This window comes from Aedes aegypti, chromosome 3 (genome assembly GCF_002204515.2).
Source record: "Aedes aegypti strain LVP_AGWG chromosome 3, AaegL5.0 Primary Assembly, whole genome shotgun sequence".
Classification (NCBI taxonomy): domain Eukaryota; kingdom Metazoa; phylum Arthropoda; class Insecta; order Diptera; family Culicidae; genus Aedes; species Aedes aegypti.
In genome coordinates this window covers 230,679,552-230,701,387 of record NC_035109.1, presented here as the reverse complement: position 1 = coordinate 230,701,387, position 21,836 = coordinate 230,679,552, and the positions used below count along the sequence as shown (strand labels likewise).

The 21,836-nt window shown below is 36.5% G+C and overlaps 1 protein-coding gene across 1 annotated transcript; it reads left to right on the top strand.

Moving 5' to 3' along the window:
• The first annotated feature begins 19,114 nt into the window (after positions 1-19,114).
• Positions 19,115-20,678, top strand: LOC110678146 (protein ALP1-like). Its single transcript, XM_021850759.1, has 2 exons — positions 19,115-19,398; positions 19,754-20,678. The coding sequence occupies exons 1-2, from the start codon at positions 19,115-19,117 to the stop codon at positions 20,676-20,678; spliced, it is 1,209 nt and encodes a 402-aa protein (XP_021706451.1).
• Positions 20,679-21,836: the final 1,158 nt, after the last annotated feature.

Sequence of the window (21,836 nt, the reverse complement as noted above, 5' to 3'; positions counted from 1 at the left end):
GTTACATTGAAGACGTATTTATTTCGCTTTTCAACCGGTAAAAGTACGCAATCAAACAAACACATTGTCAAACATCTAAAAAATAACGAATAGTGTAAAAATCACGAATGAAAAGTAAAGGTCGTAAAAGCCAATATAAATGCTTTGATAGTGAGGGCGTTTACTGAAGAGAAGGGCGTGAAAGCCATTCGATGTATATTGTTTTTAAGTCATATACTACGGATTATTAAAAATATGGTTAAAATGCATAGCTTGTAACTGACATTTACATTAGCTTATAGTTTGAGTATTAGGCAACTGAATCGTGTTAAAAAACAAAAACACAATTTTTGGCTTTTATGCCCTAATCATATGTTGCGCGAGAATTGGAACCTTTGGTTTCAGAATTCGTGCTTCTCTACACGCTAACATGGAAGTACCCATTAATGAGTAAAAAAATACCCATTTTCAACTAAAGTGGCTTAACTCATTAAAAGAGTAAAGTCGATTTACTCATTAAAGGGTATTCGCTTTGAACTTCAAATAATGGGTATTTTTCACTCTTGGTCTCGAGTACGAACATGGGTAACAAAACCCCATTATTTTGCTACCGATGCCGTAGATTGAGGTTAGGGATGAAAAAGTGAAAACAAAAATCAGAAGTTAAACAATTTTACAATGTATAACATATATTTTCCCATTCATTTATCTAATAGAAGAAATTTTCCGCGTAAGTTTCTTAACAAATAAACCATAAAGGGTGATATGAATAAAAAACTTTGAATTTTACTACATGTAGCATCTACTCAAAAACAAAATCCACAAAGTTTACTACACTTTTGGTATGAATAAAAAACTTTTCGAACATGTAGTACTTACTACTTTCGAACATGAGCAGTGACTGAAGCTGCACGTTAAGAAATTTCCATTCAGAGTGCAGAGTGATTCTGCACGTAAAGAACAATCTATTCAGAGTGACGCCTAAAATTAATACAATCATGCATATGAAGAAAATGCATGGAATCTAATCGATTACGCGACAATTTGCACAAATCATGAAGGTGCTGTTATTTGACAAAATTCCGGTATTCTCTTTATGTCTATGATTTTATGATGATGGTACATCAAAGAATTTTCTGGGTGGTTTTCGGCCTTCGCCAACGCCAGTGATTGATGATTTTTAAAATACTAGCTTAACATCTATGAAGATATCTTGAGAATACAGCTATCAAATTTGGAACCACATATTTTCTAGCACCAGTACTGAGATTCTGGTGAAATTGCGGTAGAATTTTGATGCTCCCCGTGTGTTTTCTTAACAGCATGTTGAATTCCGGAAGTTCTAAGTGTTTCTGCAATATTCTCGTTATTTTGGTGGGGTTTCTGATAGTATCCTTGGAATGTCTAGAACTTAGAATGTCGAGATTTTTATGGGAATTGTAGTGATTCCAGTGGTAGTGGTAGTGATTGGTAGTCGTTAGAATTCAATGAGGATCTCCCCTAAAACACCAGGGTTCCCTTTGAAATTATCAAAATTCTTGTCGATTTCACAAAAAAATCCATTGAAATCTATAAAATATTTACCGACATTCAAATCGTTTATATTAAAGCTTTGCTTTGACATTCCAACGGAACTGGAGATCAACGGAATCTTAAAGGTTTTTACAATAATTACGAAGATTGATTTTCAGAATTACAAATATTCACACAATTTTTTTTTTTTTTTTTTATTAGTATCATTCCAAACATTACATTCATTTCTTATATCTAGGTGTTCTGTGTTATTTGACAACACTATCATCCTAATTTGGTAAAACAAATTTAAGATTTAATTAACATTTTGTTAACAACATATTACATTTCATTTGCCGTAGCAGTTCAGTTTTTTTTACAGGTGAGTTGATTTCACCTGCTTATAAGAGAAAAAAAAATGTTTTTAATATACTTAACCTAACTTAACCTAAACATATAACGCATTAATCGTGGCAATAGAAGATTGTAACGATTTTTGCCTGAAATTATTAATGATTGTATTTGACATTTGTTCCAATGTTTCAACATTGGATATTCTATGTAACTCATTGGTACTGGCCTCAGAATCATTTTCAAAATTTTATTTTGAATTCTCTGCAGAGCTTTCTTCCTGGTATTACAACAGCTAGTCCATATTGGTACAGCATACAACATGGCTGGCCTGAAAATTTGTTTGAATATCAACAGCTTGTTCTTAAGACAAAGTTTTGATTTTCTATTAATAAGGGGATAGAGACATTTTACATATTTATTACATTTGGCTTGAATGCCCTCAATGTGATTTTTGAAAGTTAAATTCTTATCTAGCATGAGCGCTAGATACTTAACTTCATCTGACCAATTTATTGGAACCCCTCTCATCGTGACAACATGTCTACTTGAAGGTTTCAAATAAAGAGCTTTTGGTTTATGTGGGAATATTATTAGTTGAGTTTTGGAAGCATTAGGAGAAATCTTCCATTTTTGCAAGTATGAAGAAAAAATATCCAAACTTTTTTGCAATCGACTACAGATGACACGCAGGCTTCGTCCTTTGGCGGAGAGGCCTGTGTCATCCGCAAACAAAGATTTTTGACATCCCTGAGGTAGCTCAGGTAAGTCAGATGTGAAAATATTGTATAATATTGGTCCCAAAATGCTGCCTTGAGGAACACCAGCTCTTACAGGAAGTCTTTCAGATCTGGAGTTCTGATAATTAACCTGAAGTGTACGATTTGACAGATAACTTTGAATTATTCTAACAATGTATGTTGGAAAATTAAAGTTTTTTAATTTTACAATCAAACCTTCATGCCAAACATTGTCGAATGCTTTTTCTATGTCTAGAAGAGCAAGACCAGTAGAATAGCCTTCAGATTTGTTGGAACGGATTAAATTTGTTACACGTAAAAGTTGATGAGTGGTCGAATGTCCATGGCGGAATCCGAACTGTTCATTGGCAAAAATTGAATTTTCGTTGATGTGGGCCATCATTCTGTTCAAAATAACCTTTTCAAAAAGTTTACTGATGGAGGAAAGCAAACTGATTGGACGATAGCTAGAAGCTTCTGCAGGATTTTTGTCTGGTTTTAAAATTGGAACAACCTTAGCATTTTTCCATTTGTCAGGAAAATATGCTAATTGAAAACATTTGTTAAATATATCAACTAAAAATGATAAGCTACTTTCTGGAAGTTTCTTGATGAGGATGTAGAAAATTCCATCATCGCCAGGAGCTTTCATGTTTTTGAATTTTTTAATAATAGTTCTCACTTCTTCCAAATCAGTCTCCCAGGCATTTTCGAAAACGTTCTCTTGATTGAGAATATTTTCGAACTCCTGAGTAACTTCATTTTCAATTGGACTAGTAAGTCCTAAATTAAAATTGTGCGCACTTTCAAACTGCATAGCAAGTTTTTGAGCTTTTTCGCAATTAGTTAGTAATAATTTGTTTTCCTCTTTCAATGCCGGTATTGGCTTCTGAGGTTTTTTCAAGATTTTAGATAATTTCCAAAAGGGCTTAGAGCCAGGGTCCAATTGAGAAATTTTATTTTCAAAATTTTTGTTTCTTAATTGAGCAAAACGTTTCTTGATTTCTTTCTGCAAATCCTGCCATATAATTTTCATACCAGGATCGCGAGTGCGTTGAAATTGCCTTCTCCTCACGTTTTTAAGACGGATCAAGAGTTTAAGATCATCGTCTATAATCATGGATTCAAATTTTACTTCACATTTTGGAATTGCAATGCTCCGGGCTTCAACAATGGAATTTGTTAAAGTTTCAAGAGCATTGTCAATATCAAGTTTAGTTTCTAAAGAAATGTTAACATCAAGATTGGAGTCAACATACGTTTTATATATATTCCAGTCGGCTCGTAAATAATTGAAAGTGGAGCTGATAGGATTGAGAATCGCTTCTTGGGATATTTGAAATGTAACAGGGACATGATCAGAATCAAAATCAGCATGAGTAATCAGTTGGCTACAAAGATGACTAGAGTCGGTTAAGACCAAATCTCGATTACTTTTTCAAATCGACGTAAGTAACTTTTATACGGTTTTGAGAAAATTAATTAGGAAAAATCACAATCTATCTTCTAAAACTGTTTTAAAATGAATCACCTTTTTAACATTTTTTTGCCGTGTACTTCGCTCAAATTTCGCATACACTCAGCTCACGTTCAAAAACTAGGTAGTTTCTATTATTTCCCACAAAAATAATTATAAGAAAATGATAAGCCGTTTCATTCAGTTACTTTCGACGTTTTTCTACCAGTGTAAAATCTGCTCAAGTAGTGTTTTGTTTTGATTCGTGGTTAAGTCACTTTGTCTCTCCATACAGCGGGGCGGCGAAAGTAGTGGTTAGGTTGCGAAAGTTGAAAATGTTACTTTCGTCGTTTTGTAAATCCGGAAATAAAACGTTCTAAAAGTGAAAACACGCAGAAGAATTTCTGTATGATAAGATTACAATCCTGTCAATTACTTTTACTTTCACACAAATAGTTGTTTCGAAATAAAATTAACTTACGCCAACACTAAATTAACGTCAAATCAAATACACACACTTCTTTGATTGAGCTATCCACTTGTACTTATAACAATTATAATTTTGATAATTATCACTATTCGGAAACATTCACCTCCCTAGACTTCAAGTCATGCTCACAAATCTACTTACTTCTAACTTGCAAGGAATAGTGTAGGTGCTAAGATGACCACCTCTCACGCAGGAGACCACATATCAAGTTTGTCGACTCGCCCTTTGTTTTCATTTTTGCAATGTTTTTTAGATCGATAAAGCAGCACCGAATCTTTTCAGATATGTTGATAAAGCAGAACAAAATGCTGAGTAAACATTGCAAAATATTGTAAACTCAATAAAATTCACTTTGAGTCAACTAAAATATAGTTAAATTTTGACGTTTGACGTTTGTAAATTCAATCAAAAATATAGTTATCAACAACTATATGGTATGGTTATGTTTAACAATATACTGTCAATTCAACTATATTTTTAGTTATCTCCAAATTAACCTTAAAATATAGTTAAATTGACCGGAAAAATGATTACGAACACTATATTTTGTTCTCCGTGAAGTTGAGTTGGTACAGAGCGGTACGTGTAGAATTCCGCCTGCTTAACACGTAGGATCGATAAAGTAAGTTTGTATACTTTTTTCACTTGAGTCTGTATGAATAAGTTTTCGAGAAATCAATCGTAGATGGATTTCTAGAAGAGGAAAAACATGTGGGGTTATCAGGGTATTGAATTGAGAAATATCCTGAAGAGCACTCATCAAATAAAATTCTGCCGTTGGAATTACTTTGAGAATTATTCCATGACCGATGTTTGGCATTAAAGTCACCAATGACAAAAAATTTTGACTTATTGCGAGTCAATTTACGCAAGTCAGATTGGAGCAAATTAACTTGCTGCCCAGAGCATTGAAAAGGCAAATAGGCAGCTATGAAAGTATATTTACCAAACTGTGTTTCAACAGAAACACCTAAAGTTTCAAAAACTTTAGTTTCGAATGATGAAAACAGTTGATGTTTTATACGCCTATGAATGATGATTGCAACTCCCCCACATGCCCCATCAAGTCGATCATTACGATAAACAAAAAAGTTAGGATCTCTTTTGAGTTTAGATCCAGGTTTTAAATACGTTTCGGTAATAACTGCTATATGCACGTTATTAACCGTAAGAAAATTAAACAGCTCGACCTCTTTACCATTCAGAGAACGAGCATTCCAATTTAAAATATTAAAATTATTATTTGGATCCATTAGAAAAACGTAATCCAATAACAATTTGATTTGTAAATTTTACACCTACTTGGACTGCTTCAGTCATAGTGGTGGCTTTGAACATTGCATCAATCATTAGATTCAATTGTTCAGTTAGAAAATTAAAATCAGAGGCAGACATGTCATGTGATTTCCCATTGGAATTTCCGGTAGACGAAGAAGCGGAGTTACCTGTGGCGGTAGGGCTTTTTCCATTTGATTTGAAACAAGTAGAATGGGTACCCATGGATCGAACAGGGGAGGAGTTCGAATTTCCTGCTACGATATCGGCAAAGGATTTACCGTGGGTAGATACATTCGAAATAGAAAGATTCGAACGGCTACCCGACGGATTAAAATTAGTTTGTGAATGAGCATGATTATGATCTTCCTGATGGGTATGATTCATGTTCAAGCGATCGTTAACTGAAAAATGAGCATTGTTCGATACTCTACCAGGCAAATTCCGGAAACGACCGTTATCGTAACGCATATTATCTTTCATCTGCCTGGCACGAGCCTCAATGACCTTTTTGCGTGAAGGACAATTCCAAAAATTGGACTTATGGTTAGCCCCACAATTACAACATATGAATTTGGTGGTATCTTCCTTCACTGGACAGACGTCTTTGGCGTGAGAAGAACCTCCGCAAATCATGCATTTAGCATCCATGCGACAATTTTTTGTACCATGACCCCACTTTTGGCACCGACGGCACTGAGTGGGGTTCTGGTAATTTCCTCCAGGTTTCTGGAAATGTTCCCATGTCACACGGACATCAAACAAAAGTTTTGCTTTTTCTAAAGCTTTAATATTATTTAGTTCTTTTTTGTTAAAGTGAACTAAATAAAATTCTTGAGAAAGCCCTTTCCGAACAATGCCAGATTGGGTTCTCTTTTTCATAATGATTACTTGGACTGGGGAAAATCCAAGTAAATCATTTATTCCATTTTTGATCTCTTCAGGTGATTTATAGTCACTTGAGAGACCTTTCAAGACAACTTTGAACAAACGTTCAGTTTTGTCGTCATAAGTAAAAAATGTGTGCTTCTTCTCTTCAAGATGTTTGAGAAGAAGCTCACGATCTTTAAGAGTTTCCGGCAAAACGCGACAGTCTCCTTTCTTTGCGATTTGGAAGGAAACCTTGATTCCCCTAATGGAGTTCAAGATCTCCTGCCTAAATCCCCCAAATTCGGAACAACTGACCACGATAGGCGGCACTCTTTGCTTCCTCACTTGAATCATAGAGCCTGGGCTAGAGGCTGCTTCGATTTGGTGTTCGGAAAATTTGTCTAGAGCATCGAACTGATTGCTCATTTCGATACAATTATTCATTTCACCCTTGGAAGAAAGTTCGCATTCCGGAGAAACGTCCTTTCTTCCATTCTTGCCACGTGTAGTGACAGTTTTAAAACCCACTTTTTTGGAAGGAAGTAGTGAATTCAGAGATTCACCCTTCCTTTTGTTTGTTGTTGATACCATGTTTAATTAATAAACGAAAGAAGACGTGACCTTCGAAAGGTTTTTTCCCAAGACGGTGTCCAAGAAGGATTACCACCGCTAGCTTTCGCCAACGGGTCCAACGAAAAATCGAAGGCACGGGTCCAAACAAGGATCGTAAAGGGATCAATAGTAGAAAAATAGTACTGAAAAGTACTGTTTTAGTAGCACTGAAAAGTACCGTTTTTAATTTTAGCACTGAAAAGTACTGTTTTTGTAGCACTGAAAAGTACTGTTTTATTGCTTTAGGTAGTTTTTAAGAAAACTTCCAAGAGCAGAGAGAATTCATGTACGCACAGCACGAAGGTACGATGCGCACTGAAATATTCACACAATAATATGCAGGAATCCCACCGCAATCTCATAGATTCTTACGGAAATACCGTCTCAAAGATACCCACAGAATTCCAAGAGATTAATATTCGGAATCCCATTCCCACCCCAATTCTAGAGTTTTTACCAGATTCCTAATATTTCCGCAATATTCCTAGAATGGTATTTAAACTTCCAGAATAATCATAAAAAATCCGACATCCCTATCGGAATCCCAAAGTTCCTACAGGAATTCCGGAATTCAAAAGGAAATCTGAGATGTCAGAGTTTACAAGTAAAATTCCAAATTACATTATAAATATCTGAATTCCTACCGACATCCTAAAATTCCTAGAAAATAACATAATTATCGTAATGCCAGAATTCACACGGATATTACAAATTGCTACTGCCGGTAATCTTACCGGAATCTCAGCATTGGCGGGGCGAATGTTTTCGTAACCTCAGAATTCCTAAGCAAAACTCAAAATCCGAAATATCAAAACTCATATCGTTTTCCCATAATTTTTATTCAAAAGTAAATTATTCCATTCAATTCCGCAATCTCAAAGCATGTGTAGCAACCTCTGAAGCTAACTACCAGTAGCTTTGTAGTAAATGCTACCTTTATTCATAGCAATGCGTTGTTTGTAGTATGTTCGAAAGGTGTAGAAAGGAAAATGACACAAACATGTTCCACTCGTGTTCCACATATAGCGTTTACTACCGAGAATGTAGTAAACTCAACTTTACTACATTTTATTCATACGGCCCGTGAATTTGGGGTAATTTGTAAATTTCTCTGCGAGCTTATATGGGTTGAACTTTTGCCCCGCAGATTCGAACTTTTGCCACACTATGGGCCAAAAATTGATTCCAGGCAATTATGTAGGAACTAATACACCTCAAAGCATCTTATCTTACATAAAAATACTCTCTCTAGTAATGTTCAGTTTTGGGTTACTAAAAATCGAAAAATAAATCCGGCCGGTCTTAAAATATAAATGTAAGACTGAGAAATACATATTTACTGAAAAATTCATAAGCTCATGCTTGAAAAACAATCGGTTTTCATACAGTAGATTGACATAGATGTTAGTAAAGGTCACCTAACAAACGGCTGTTTCATTGGACTTGGTAAAATAAGCAATCTGAGCCAAGAGAAATTTAAGAATGCTTTGTGATTTTACATGCACAAAATTTTAATGTTAGTGTGACTTACAAAAAACTGCTTCACTGTCGTCTACTTACTAGCAGTTCATATCTGTTTCCGACGTTTCGTTGACAAATACATTGAATGACTCATAAATTTCAATATGAAACATTTAAAAGTTTGCGATAAATGTATGAATGAATTTATGAGATTTTTTTTTAAACTTTACCATTACTCTCATACACAAACATTTCCCAGTAACAACGATTCATTCTAGATAATTGACCACAGAATGTCGCAGCTTGTTTTAAAATTTTAAGAGACTTTGGTTTTCTAATTAACAATACCACTACAAATGGATCAAGTCAGTTCTGCTTATTCTAAAACATGCTTCAATGAATTTCATACTCGGGAAAGGGCAAAAAGGAAACAAAATGCCAGTATGTGCCGTTTTAAAATTACATATTGCTATTGCCTGTCAAACAATGATCATCCAGAAATTTATATTCAAAATGCATTTAACGCGTTTAGTTTAAGTTCATGTTTGATACTAAAAACTAGTTTTAACTATATTGTCATTTTCTTCTCATTTTTTTCGGGGGGGCCAAGCCCATCATTCGGGGGGGGCCAGGCCCCCCCTGGCCCCTCCCTATTTACGCCAATGGCTGTTACACAAAAATGAAAATGGATGTATGTTAGTGCCGAGTGATATGAGCCTATTCATGCTATAAAACGTTTCACTTTTACTGTGCGCTCTGTTTTCAAGTGGCCCATGAGAAAGAGCGAGACAGCACCAACACACGGCGCACAGTAAAAGTCAGAAGAACAAAGGAATTTATGGCACGTACAGAGGCTCATGAGAAACTCGGTCTCTCATGGCGACTCACGGGATGGCACGCACACTACAACATTGTTCGAATCACCTCGAATGTGATAGTGATTGCCTGTGTTGTTTACAAATCAATTCAAAGTGCTCTTTCTGCTAGTATAACCATATTATGATTATACTAGCACAAAGAGCGCTTTGAATTTATTTGTAAACAATCAGGGAGTGAAATTATCGGTCACGGCGATAATCATGAGCCTATCGTTCAAGCTGATTTTCTGGAGGAAAAAGACGTACCATAATATCAAACCCGACCAGTACTGCAAGAGTGTGCTCTCACAAGATGTGCAGCAACGAGTTTAGATTATCAGCAGCAACGAGAAGTTTGCGTCCTACTTTTCTACTAAATATAAAAATAATATTGTTCAATTTGAATCTAGAATTTGAAGTAGAATGAGCCCTATATATTTTATTTTGTGCTTACTGGAAGCGAAATGTTTTAACATTTGACAAAACGTGTATTGATGAGCCCAAATGATCAGTATCATAAGATGTTCAGAAAATTAAATGCTCACTGGCGCAGGGTTACATAATTCAAAATATAATTGCCAATAACATGTGAGCACTTTCCTTACCTAATAAATTTGATGAAGACGTCAAGTTTTAGAATAATTGGGAACTTGAGATTCTGTATTTGAAAAAAAATAAACCAGGAGCTCTTTACCTAGCCTGATGGAAGTATTTGAAATCTAGCAGCCCATTGAATTGAATGTGGAAGAATTTTGAGTCGGTTTATTTTACACTTAACACGTTGGTCCTTGATATGCAGAACAACTTCATCAAAGACATCATCTTTGTAATCTAATTTTATTTTCCTAACCAGGATCCTGAAATACTCGCATTCGAAAATTTCGTTTTGTGGAAGAATTCCGAATCAAACTGCATATCACATGTTTAGTCCTTGATCTACTAAACATCTTTGCTGAAAACAACATCTTGCTAAAATATCATTATCTTAAGATATTCGCGATCAAAATACAGCATGATCACTTGTATCATATGGTGGTAGAATTTCAAGTTAGGTGGCATATTACATACTAGACCTTGACCTTTTAAACACTTTTGTCGAAGACGTCAACTTTATAGGTAACCTGGATCCTACGATATCTGTGTTCGAAAAATAGCATGCTCACTAGCGCCATCTATTGAAAGAATTTCGAATCAAGAAGATTATCACATGGTAGCCCTCGAACTACTGAACAACTTTGCCGTAAACACCATCTTTCTAAAAAATCGGGATCCTGAGATATTCGTGATTAAAATATATGCTCACTAGCGCCATCTTGTGGCAGTTTTTCTTGTTAGGTAGCTTATCATATGTTAGTCCTTGACCTACTAAACAACTTTGTCGAAGACATCATCTTTCTAGGTAATCAGGATCTTGAGATATCGGTGTTTGAAAAATTAAGTGCTCACTAGCACCATCTGGTGGCAGAATTTCGAAACAAGCAGCCTATCACATGTTAGCCCTTGACCTACTGAACAACTTTGCCGAAGATATCATCTTGCTAAAAAATCTAGATCCTGAGATATTTGTGTTCGAGATGTTGCATTGCGAAATGTCCACTATGTCGGTTCCCCCGGGGCACAATCCGATGGCCACAGGAAGATGAGGATGTTTCCAAGTTGTTTTTTGTCCACTGACCAATTGGTACCGTTGTACTGAAGAAATTTGCCGAAGACATCCATATTCTATCTTGCCTAGCTTTGGATATACAATCAAAATTGCTCCGCGTGTACTCAGTACACGATGCGACCGCTGGTGTAACTTTTTTTGAGCGACTGACGGAAGGTTAAATGAAAAAAAACAAGAGAATTTATGTAAACTTGAGAATAAATGCTGGCTTTACATATTTTTTCTCATTACTGCCCAACTTTTGGTATAATCGTACTTTTGAGTGGGTTTGTCATACTTGTGAAACATGTTAGATGTCTTTTGGTCTTTTTTGCATTTTATTTTATTAATATTTTCCTGCTGTGAATGGTTTTGCAATTATATTCTCAAAAACAAGTTATTTCAATTACAGTGACCCAATGTCACCCCCTCTATTGGGTGAGATTGGATCATTTTTCATTCACTTGTAAGTTCATTGTGCATAAATATTATTCTTTAATATTTTCGACAGTTGTTAATGTACCATCAAAGTTCATAAACTCCAAATTAAAAGTTTATTTGAGTTGAATTGCTATAGTTATGCAATAAATTATTCTTACATATCCTTTTTTGAACCATTCTCACCCCCAACGACGGTACGTAATTAAAATTTCTAGATGTTTTTCGATGATCTCAAATTTTAAAAAAGTTGAATACCTAAACATAGTTGTGAGTTAGCAAACTGCTATTGATTTTATTATATTCTAATCCATTTTCATAGTGAACATCAGGAAGTGGATGATTTTTACCAAAATAAATCCATCTGACCGTTGTGCACCTTGTGCTCAACCAAAAAGTTAAAAAAGAAGTCAAATAAAGCAAAAAACAAGCCAACTGCCAGTGAGCTGTCTCCTCGCTCTCAGGGCTGCCACATATACCAGGGGGGGTATACGCAACGAGATACGCCTACCGTCTAAGTTTTGTGAGTGTGTTAAGGACTGTTCTTTTTACAAAATAGACTTTTTGTGCATGCTGTATCTTTTTAATTCATCAATTAAATTTAAATCAGTTTTCTGTACATCGTTCGACTAGTATTGTACAATATTGTAATAATAAAATATTCTCCAAAATAAGAAGAAAAATTCTGTTTTTTGTAGCTTGATCGAAAGAGCACATTTTTCTAAGTATGACACGATTTAATTGCACGTCAATATCATAATGTTGATATCACAAATGATTAAAAAAGATTTCAATCCATCGACTCAATGGCATTTCAATTTACATGACAGCTCGCCCCGAAGTAAAATATGCCGAGGAGCGATTCAAAAGTGAATTTTAGCATTAACATTCTGCAATTCGCACAAATTCGTAGGTGGTACAGTCCTAATCCATTGTATGAGGGATGCCTCCTTCCCGTCCGTTACCAAAGTCAAAGATTTGGGACTAACACTTAACTCTTAGACAAGATTTACGCATCCTCCAACAGTTGAGAGCTGTCCTGGCCACGTCCTTGCGAATGCTGAGTAAAATATATTTATTTATTGAGGAATGGGAAGTAATGATTAATTGAACACCTACTTAAGAAAGATGCTGAGTAAAATATATTTATTTATTGAGGAATGGGAAGTAATGATTAATTGAACACCTACTTAAGAAAGATGCAGAGAACTCTATGATCTCTCATAGGTGTTATGAGATATTGTGGAATGTTAATGGGATGTGAACGACCATTGGATACGTTTGGCAGACGTTCTGGCACCTATGAATAATATTTTGGCATTGGTTCATATTGGAACAAGCTCACAGAATTCTGCACCGAAAATAAAAACAAAACCGCATGGTTGCGCTTCTGAACCGCACTGCCCAGCAAAACGCGAAAACCGAACAACAAGGGTGATTCAAAAGTGAATTCCATGCAAATTTCAAACGTATTTTTTTTTAAATAGTTCCAGCAAAGACAAAAGTGGTACGCAATCTGAGCCCGAGTGTGACGGACCTGGTTCCAGGCCACGAAAAATTGTGAAACTTTGGATACTTGATCAATTTTTAACGTAGATTAAGAATATGTAAGAAACTGGATACCCCTAAACAAACCAATTTCGAGTTGATACCGTGGAGAGTCATCAAATGATAAAGTTGATTTCGGTCAACTTACTGATATCTGTGAGATTGTTCTAGAAAAAAAAACAAGTTTTGTTACATTGCTACAAGTAACTGCATAACAGTCACAATAAGATTATACATGAGCCTCGCAATGTAGTAGAAATGCATTTTTTTTTGTGACTATTCACCTAATATTGGGTATGAGCTGCACGAAATTGTGTGCAATGTCCTCCAATAAGCACTTTTGAGTCTCTGGAAATTTAGAAGTTTTAGTTTTTTTTTCATACTGCCATAAAAAAACACACTTGGTATTCCATTTACTCAATGCCTACTTTCATCGAATGTTACACACATGCAGTTATCGAGAGTCTACATATTGAGTAAATTTAGAATGTAGTGAACCGCAGTAATTTCAAATCATTAACAATTATTACGGTTATTAAGAAAAATTTCCGGTTTGTGGTAGCCGCAGAGTTCTACCGCAGCTGTCAAAGTTCTACCGCAGGCTTCGAAATCATTCTATCATTGAAGCAAACAATTCAATCATAGTATGCTTGAAAGAGAAAATGTTATGGAAAATAGCAACAAACAACAATCATCAAGATGGTATCCAAGGTATCATTGAAGCCTACTGATGATTTACCAGTGGAAATCAGTGATGTGACAGCTGCGGTAGCTTTTTATTGAACCGTAAAACGGAAAGTTTTCCCTAAAATTGCAATATCTGTTCGGGATGAGACAAAACGATGGCGCATTGGAGATTATTTTTACGAGACGAACATTAGCTAGACATAGGTTATTACTCTAAATTTCTGATTTCAAACTACAAACTCATGTTCATGAGAAACTTACTGGCAAAAGTCTATTGAAGATTTTGAAGTAGGAATGCAATTTCTTGAAAATTGCAATTACTTGAAGCATTTCTTATCAAATCTGTGGTATAATTCGAGGGAAAATTTTAAATTGCGACAATCGTGAAAGAATTTCAGAAAATTCAGAAAGAATCCTGACAGAATTCAAAGTTTGTGACTAAACGCTAAATTGGTGGCAAACTGTAAAATTAAACTATTTTTTTCCAAACAAACAACAATAACTCCAAAACACAACTGATTATTGACGATTTCGAGATAAACCGAATAAGATGAATGTCGTGCATAAAGCATTAGAAAATGATTCCATGCATACTTGTGGGTGATATGAATAAAAAACTTTGAACTTTACTACATGTAGCATCTACTCAAAAACAAAATCCACAAAGTTTACTACACTTTTGGAATGAATAAAGAACTTTTCGAAAATGTAGTACTTACTACTTTCGAACATGAGCAGTGACTGAAACTGCACGTTAAGAAATTTCCATTCAGAGTGCAGAGTGATTCTGCACGTAAAGAATAATCTATTCAGAGTGACGCTTAAAATTAATACAATCATGCATATGAAGAAAATGCATGGAATCTAATCGATTACGCGACAATTTGCACAAATCATGAAGGTGCTGTTATTTGACAAGATTTGTAGTGTAATTTTGCGATTAGTCTGGTATTTTCTCTATGTCTATGATTTTATGATGATGGTACATCAAAGAATTTTCTGGGTGGTTTTCGGCCTTCGCCAACGCCGATGATTTTTTAAATCTAGCTTAACATTTATGAAGAGATCTTGAGATTACAGCTATCAAATTAGGAACCACATATTTTCTAGCACCAGTACTGAGATTCTGGTGAAATTGCGGTATAATTTTCATGCTCCCCGTGTGTTTTCTTAACAGCATGTTGAATTCCGATGTTCTAAGTGTTTCTGTGATATTCTCGTTATTGTGGTGGGATTTCTGATAGTATCCTTGGAATGTCTAGAACTTAGAATGTAGAGATTTTTATGAGAATTGTAGTGATTCCATTGGTAGTCGTTAGAATTCAATGAGGATCTCCCTAAAACACCAGGGTTCCCTTTGAAATTATTAAAATTCTTAACGATTTCACAAAAAATCCCATTGAAATCTATAAAATATTTACCGACATTCAAAACGTTTATATTAAAGCTTTACTTTGAAATTCCAACGGAACTGGAGATCAACGGAATCTTGAAGGTTTTTACAATAATTGCAAAGATTGATTTTCGGAATTACAAATATTCACACAATAATTCGCAGGAATCCCACCGCAATCTCATAGATTCTTACAGAAATATCGTCTCAAAGATACCCACAGAATTCCAAGAGATTAATATTCGGAATCCCATTCCCACCCCAATTCTAGAGTTTTTACCAGATTCCTAATATTTCCGCAATATTCCTAGAATGGTATTTAAATTTTCAGAATTATCATAAAAAATCCGACATCCCTATCGGAATCTCAAAGTTACTACAGGAATTCCGGAATTCAAAAGGAAATCTGAGATGTCAGAATTTACACGTAAAATTCAGAATTACTTTATCAATATCTGAATTCCTACCGACATCCTAAAATTCCTAGAAAATAATGCCAGAATTCACACGGATATTACAAATTGCTACTGCCGGTAATCTTACCGGAATCTCAGAATTGGCGGAGCGAAAGTTTTCGTAACCTCAGAATTCCTTTGCAAAACTCAAAATACCTTCCGATATATCAAAACTCATATCGTTTTCCCATGATTTTTACTCAAAAGTAAATTATTCCATTCAATTCCGCAAACTCAAAGCATGTGTAGCAACCTCTGAAGCTAACTACCAGTAGCTTTGTAGTAAATGCTACCTTTATTCATAGCAATGCGTTGTTTGTAGTATGTTCGAAAGGTGTAGAAAGGAAAATGACACAAACATATTCCACTCGTGTTCCACATATAGCGTTTACTACCGAGAATGTAGTAAACTCAACTTTACTACATTTTATTCATACGGCCCAAAGTCTCTGAATGTAGCTTAGCACTTTAGAGGCAACAAAAGCCTTTCGGGAAGGGAACCGCTGCAGCGGGCAAAGAACTATGGACTCGTTATGGTCATCCAATCTACCACGATATAAGTGATTTTCATATCAATACCAGAAAGTGCTCTGTGACATACCTTTTTGTAAATAATGCTGACTTGCGTTACGTGTTTAAAAACATCATACGATCTTTTTTATCCAATTTGTTATTGTAAATAGTGAGCGGCAACAAACTAAAATATGAAAAATGGCGATGTTGTTTTGCAAAGAGTTATGTGTATTATTTACCCATTATTGCTACCAGTTGGGATACTCCATAATGGGGCTAAAATACCCTGTATTATGTCATTGAAAAATACTCTTTTTCTGACAACTCCATACTGACAATAAAAATGGGTACAAGATACCCATTTAATGGGTACTTTTATGTTAGCGTGTATGAACTACAGTCGACTCTCCACATCTCGATGTTCTACATCTCGATATCTCTCCCTATGTCGATGATTTCATAAGTCCTTTCAGTCTGCATACATTTTCACTCTCCATATCTCGATATCCTCCTTATCTCGATACCTCCATATGGCCGGTACGCTGATCATAAGTACTGTGCAAAAGGATAGGACAAGAAACGGTCAAGGAATGATTCCGCTACCGAAATTACTTTAGCTGTACGCAGCTGAGAAGTAGAGCTGATTTCATAACGTCGGTAACGCCTGCCATACAAATCAAAGGGAGCTGTCACTTTTCCGAACGGAAAAATGTGGCGCTCAATTATTCCGCAAGTAAAAGTGACATTTCGCTCAAACTGAATCAGCTGTCAAAATTACTTTGGTAAAAAGGAGAAATTTTACTTGAGTGATTTACGTTTCAGGTCCGTACTTTGCCATATCTCGATGTGTTTCTGTTGATTTTTTGTTCTCAATTTTCTCTCCGTATGTCGATATGACTAATATCGAAGGTCACTAGACCAAAGTTTTGGGATTCAAAACAATTTAGGAGCGCAAAATGACGTCTGTTTGTGTATTACTTTCTTGGCAACGGAGTGTTTTTCAATCTAGCATTCATCCAAAATTTGTTCTTTGTCTCGATCTTTCCCTATCTCGATGGTCCCTTCGATATCGAGATGTGGAGAGGCGACTGTAATTTACAAACGTCAGATAGTGAACTCATGCATTGGTCCATTGAGGATTTTGCCCTCTAATAGACTCACACCTAAATAATTTTGTCACACCAAAATATACTCCCACCATGTTTGCCATATATTGGATGGTGTCGTAGCTAACAACACCAACAAGTAACGCACATGTAACGCATTATGTTGGATTGTACATTGAGTGCAAGATGCGTGCTTCTATGAAAGTGCCATATAAACTGACGTGTGAGTATTTATTTTTCCATGTTGAAAATGTGCACGAGAATCTATTCCTTAACTAAACGAACAATAAACATTGTCCGCATTTAGAGCAGAAAAGAAAAAGAAAGTTGATGATAATAGAAGACCGTGGATAAGTCCATATAAACAAATTCTCTGGTCCAGAATGATCAGGCAATGGACATGCCCTATATCAACTGCAGCGATTCGCAGTAGACAGGATGTCCCGGGCCCGATCTATCTGACAAGCCAATCGAGCCCTCTGTCACCATGGACCGATGCACGAGTTCACTAATTTGACGTTTGAGCGGTGCCGAATTCACTCGTTGCCATAGTCACGTAAATAACACGGCACCGCTAAAACGTTAAATCTCGATTACTTTTTCAAATCGACGTAAGTAACTTCCATACAGTTTTGAGAAAATTAATTCAGAAGAATCCCAACCTGTCTTCTAAAACTGTTTTAAAAGGAATTACCTATTTCACATTTTTTCGCCGTGTACATTGCTTAAATTTAGCATACAATAAGCTCGCATTCAAAAACTAAGGAGTTCCTGTTATTTCCCACAAAAAAATTATTACAAAATGATAAGCCGATTTATTCAGTTACTTTCGACGTTTTTGTACCAGTGTAAAATCGGCTCAAGTAGTGTTTTGTTTTGATTCGTGGTTAAGTCACTTTGTCTCTCCATACAGCGGAGCGGCGAAAGTAGTGGTTAGGTAGCGAAAGTTGAAAATCTTACTTTCGTCGTTTTGTAATTCCGGAAAGTAAACGTTCTAAAAGTGAAAAATCGAGTTGGTTTAGAGAAAAATGTGTAGAATTTCGTCTGCGAAACACGTAGAATCGATAAAGTAAGTTTGTATACTTTTTTGACTTGAGTCTGTTTGAATAAGTTTTCGAGAAATAGTGAACCCATGCAATGGATCAATGCACGAGTTCACTAATTTGACGTTTGAGCGGTGCCGAATTCACTGGTTTCCATGGTCACATAAATAACACGGCACCGCTAAAACGTCAAATAGTGAACTCGTGCATTGGTCCATGGTCCATAGAGCTTAGTGACATTTGAACACACGTAGACTAGCATACGCTCGTCATACACAGTTTGTTTTTGTTTTCCTCAAAGAAACTTGCACACGCTTTCCAGACTCATCAAAATGCATATGGAAATATTACCTAATTTGAAAAATTTACACCCGGTTTCTGGGTGTTTTTCGAGACTGAGTGCATATTGTTTTCCTCTAAAGCGGGAAACGCAATGGGGCCGGCAACGGAATGCGGCACCGTTGCGGTTTGTACTAAAAGAAAATCCGCAACACTGCCGCATTTCAAAACGCAATGATTGCGGATTTGACGGTTGTTCGCTCGTGCGGATTGTTTACATTTTGTGGTGTTCTCATCTTTCGGATCTGGTTTTCGCGTAGTGAAATTCATATTTTGGCGAATTTTAAACAAATATCCGCAAAAATTTGATGGCGAATATATTAAGAGCGGTCCAAGTTGTTAAAATGGTGCAAGCTGTGCGAGAGCTGCAGCAGCTTCGTGAGGATTTGAATCCTGCATCCGAACGAAGATGGTGGGTACGACCTTCGAACCAGACCCGTTCCTCGGAAGGATTTTTTGAAACAGCGTACCCGTTGATGAGAAGGGAGGACCCGGAATATTTCTTCAAATGCACACGAATGTCCCCTCACGTGTTTGACATCCTGTTGGATCGCATTAAGCACCGACTGCGGAAGTATTCGATTCGCGAACCCATAAAACCGGCATGTCGGCTGTTCCTGACACTAATGTAAGTATACCGATGATTGGAAGTTCTTTATGCCTTGGTATTTCGCAGGACGGACCTAAAGCCGGATATAAATTTAAAATAGGTCTATTTATGGCGTTATATCGCAACTTAACTTTCTTAAATATTACCCTCAAAAATTTAAAATCGGAAAATTTGACGCGCGAAAACAGATTTTTCTCCTAAATCCAAGAGTCGGCAAAACTTTGTATTTGCTAGGTAAACGCAGTCTCCTTTCACCTTAAATCCTGTGAAATGTACGGTAGATGGTGACCATCCGGTACTATCATAAAAAGCTTCATCAAGATCGATGCAAATAAAGTTATTAGCCTAATTAACATTTTTGTTTCTACTATAGGTACTTGGCTCACGGATCGAGTGTTTTTGAAATTTCCCGATTGTTCAGGATGGGGGTAACAACGGTCAGAGAAGTGACGCAAGAGGTAACGAAAGTTTTATGGGATGAGCTACACGAGACGTTCATGCCCGAAGTCACTGAGGATAAGTGGAAGCAGTGTAGCGATGAATTCGAAACCAAGTGGAACCTTCCTCACTGCTGCGCCGCGGTGGATGGAAAACATATTCCGATACGTTGCCCTCCAAATTCCGGATCGCTGTACTTCAACTATAAAAAACAGCATTCTATCGTACTTATGGGAATGTGCGACGCAAACTACAACTTTGTAGCGGTGGATGTTGGAGCATACGGAGGAAACGCCGACAGCAGTGTCTTCAGCTCGAGTGAATTCGGTCGCCGTTTGTTGCAAGGCCGCTTGGGGCTACCTCAAGCCACGGCTCTTCCAAATGGACAGCTTATGCCCTACTTCATAGTCGGGGACGCCGCATTTCCCCTCAAAACCAATCTAATGAGGCCGTATCCAGGACGTAACCTACCTGCCGTGCAAGAACATTTTAATTACAGGCTGTCACGTGCCAGAAGGGTGATTGAAAATGCCTTCGGCATTTTGGTTTCTCGGTGGCGCATTCTACTATCGCCATTATACCTGCACCCTGAAGCAGCCGATAATTTGGTTAAGGCCACACTGGTTCTTCACAATTTCGTGAAGGCTACAAATGAAACCCAGTATGCTCCTCCGGGTTACACTGACCAAATTGGAAGCCATGGTGAAATCATTGTGCCTGGAGACTGGCGGTTAACAGCGGAACCTCTCAACAGCGTAGAAAACAATTTTGTGCAACGTGGGAATAATGCACCTCGCAGTGCTTATGAAGTACGGGATTCCTTGGCACAATACCTTTTCGCAAATAATATTTTATTATAAAGTTAATTAAAAATAAATAATAAAAAAACTATTTGCAATCGGAATAAAGCAAGCGTATACTGAGTTGTTTTACAGTGAATGGAAAACTATGAGAAAACGTTGAATTTTCAGACGAAAGTTTCATGGATGCTTCTTCTTCTTCTTTCTGGCATTACATCCTCACTGGGATAGGGCCTGCATCTCAGCTTAGTGTTCTTTGAGCACTTTCACAGTTGTTAACTGAGAGCTTTGCCCGCCAATGCATGAATGTGTATCTTGTGGTTTAGGTACAATGATACTTTATGCCCAGGGAGCAGAGAAAAGTTAAAAAAAGAAGTTAATTCGGTCTTTTGTGTTGTCAATCTACAAGCTCTTTATTTTATTCAATGTAGTTTACATGCTTTGGTCATGATTAAATTCTTCGTCATGCAAACTTATGAGGGAATTCACACGGCATGTAAATTCCACCTCAAGTTCGCGTGCCACTGCCAATGGTAACATCTCCATTCGTTCTGTTAAGTACGAACAGAATGTCGCATGACGTGCCGGTTTTGGCTGACTGATACTTGACTCTGCTTTGGCCAGAATACTTTGAATTCTTTCATCAATGTCTTGGTTAATTGGATTCGTCGATTTGCGCTTTCTTGGAGTTTTCGCACTGCTGTCCAGATCCACCAACACTTCTTCCTCAAGAATTTCTTCCTCAAGCACTTGCTCCAGTTCTTCCTGTTCCTGATCATGATTTTTCTTTGCTTCAGATGTAGGTCGATTTGAAGAATCCGAGTTAGGTTGGTAATTACCAGTGGTTCTGGAAGTGTATGAAATAATTGATAGAGAAAATCTTATTATTAACCCTGCAAAGGGCAGGGCGCGGGTTACATCAGGAAAGTACTTTATTCTCAAAAAGTAGGCAACCAAATTGACTTTGGTAAAAAGGATTCGAAAGAGGATTAGTATACCTATATCACAGACTAACGTAGAAATCTACCAAGGAGATTTCTCTATGTATATTGAAATCCGTTCAGGAGTTCCACAAAGTATCAAGAATTCTTGTTGAAGTTGTTAAGAGAAGTATTGCGGTAATATTACGACGTGTCAATCTCGCAAAACATTAGTGGTTCCTCTGAAAATTTCTCAGAAACCTCTTCATAAATTCCACCAAATATTCATTTATGAGAG

Bases quoted from the DNA above. Each gene is read 5' to 3' on its own strand.
- LOC110678146 (XM_021850759.1), top strand. From the start codon at position 19,115: ATGGTGCAAGCTGTGCGAGAGCTGCAGCAGCTTCGTGAGGATTTGAAT. The intron at 19,399-19,753 runs GTAAGTATACCG...TTTCTACTATAG, and splicing joins CGGCTGTTCCTGACACTAAT to GTACTTGGCTCACGGATCGA.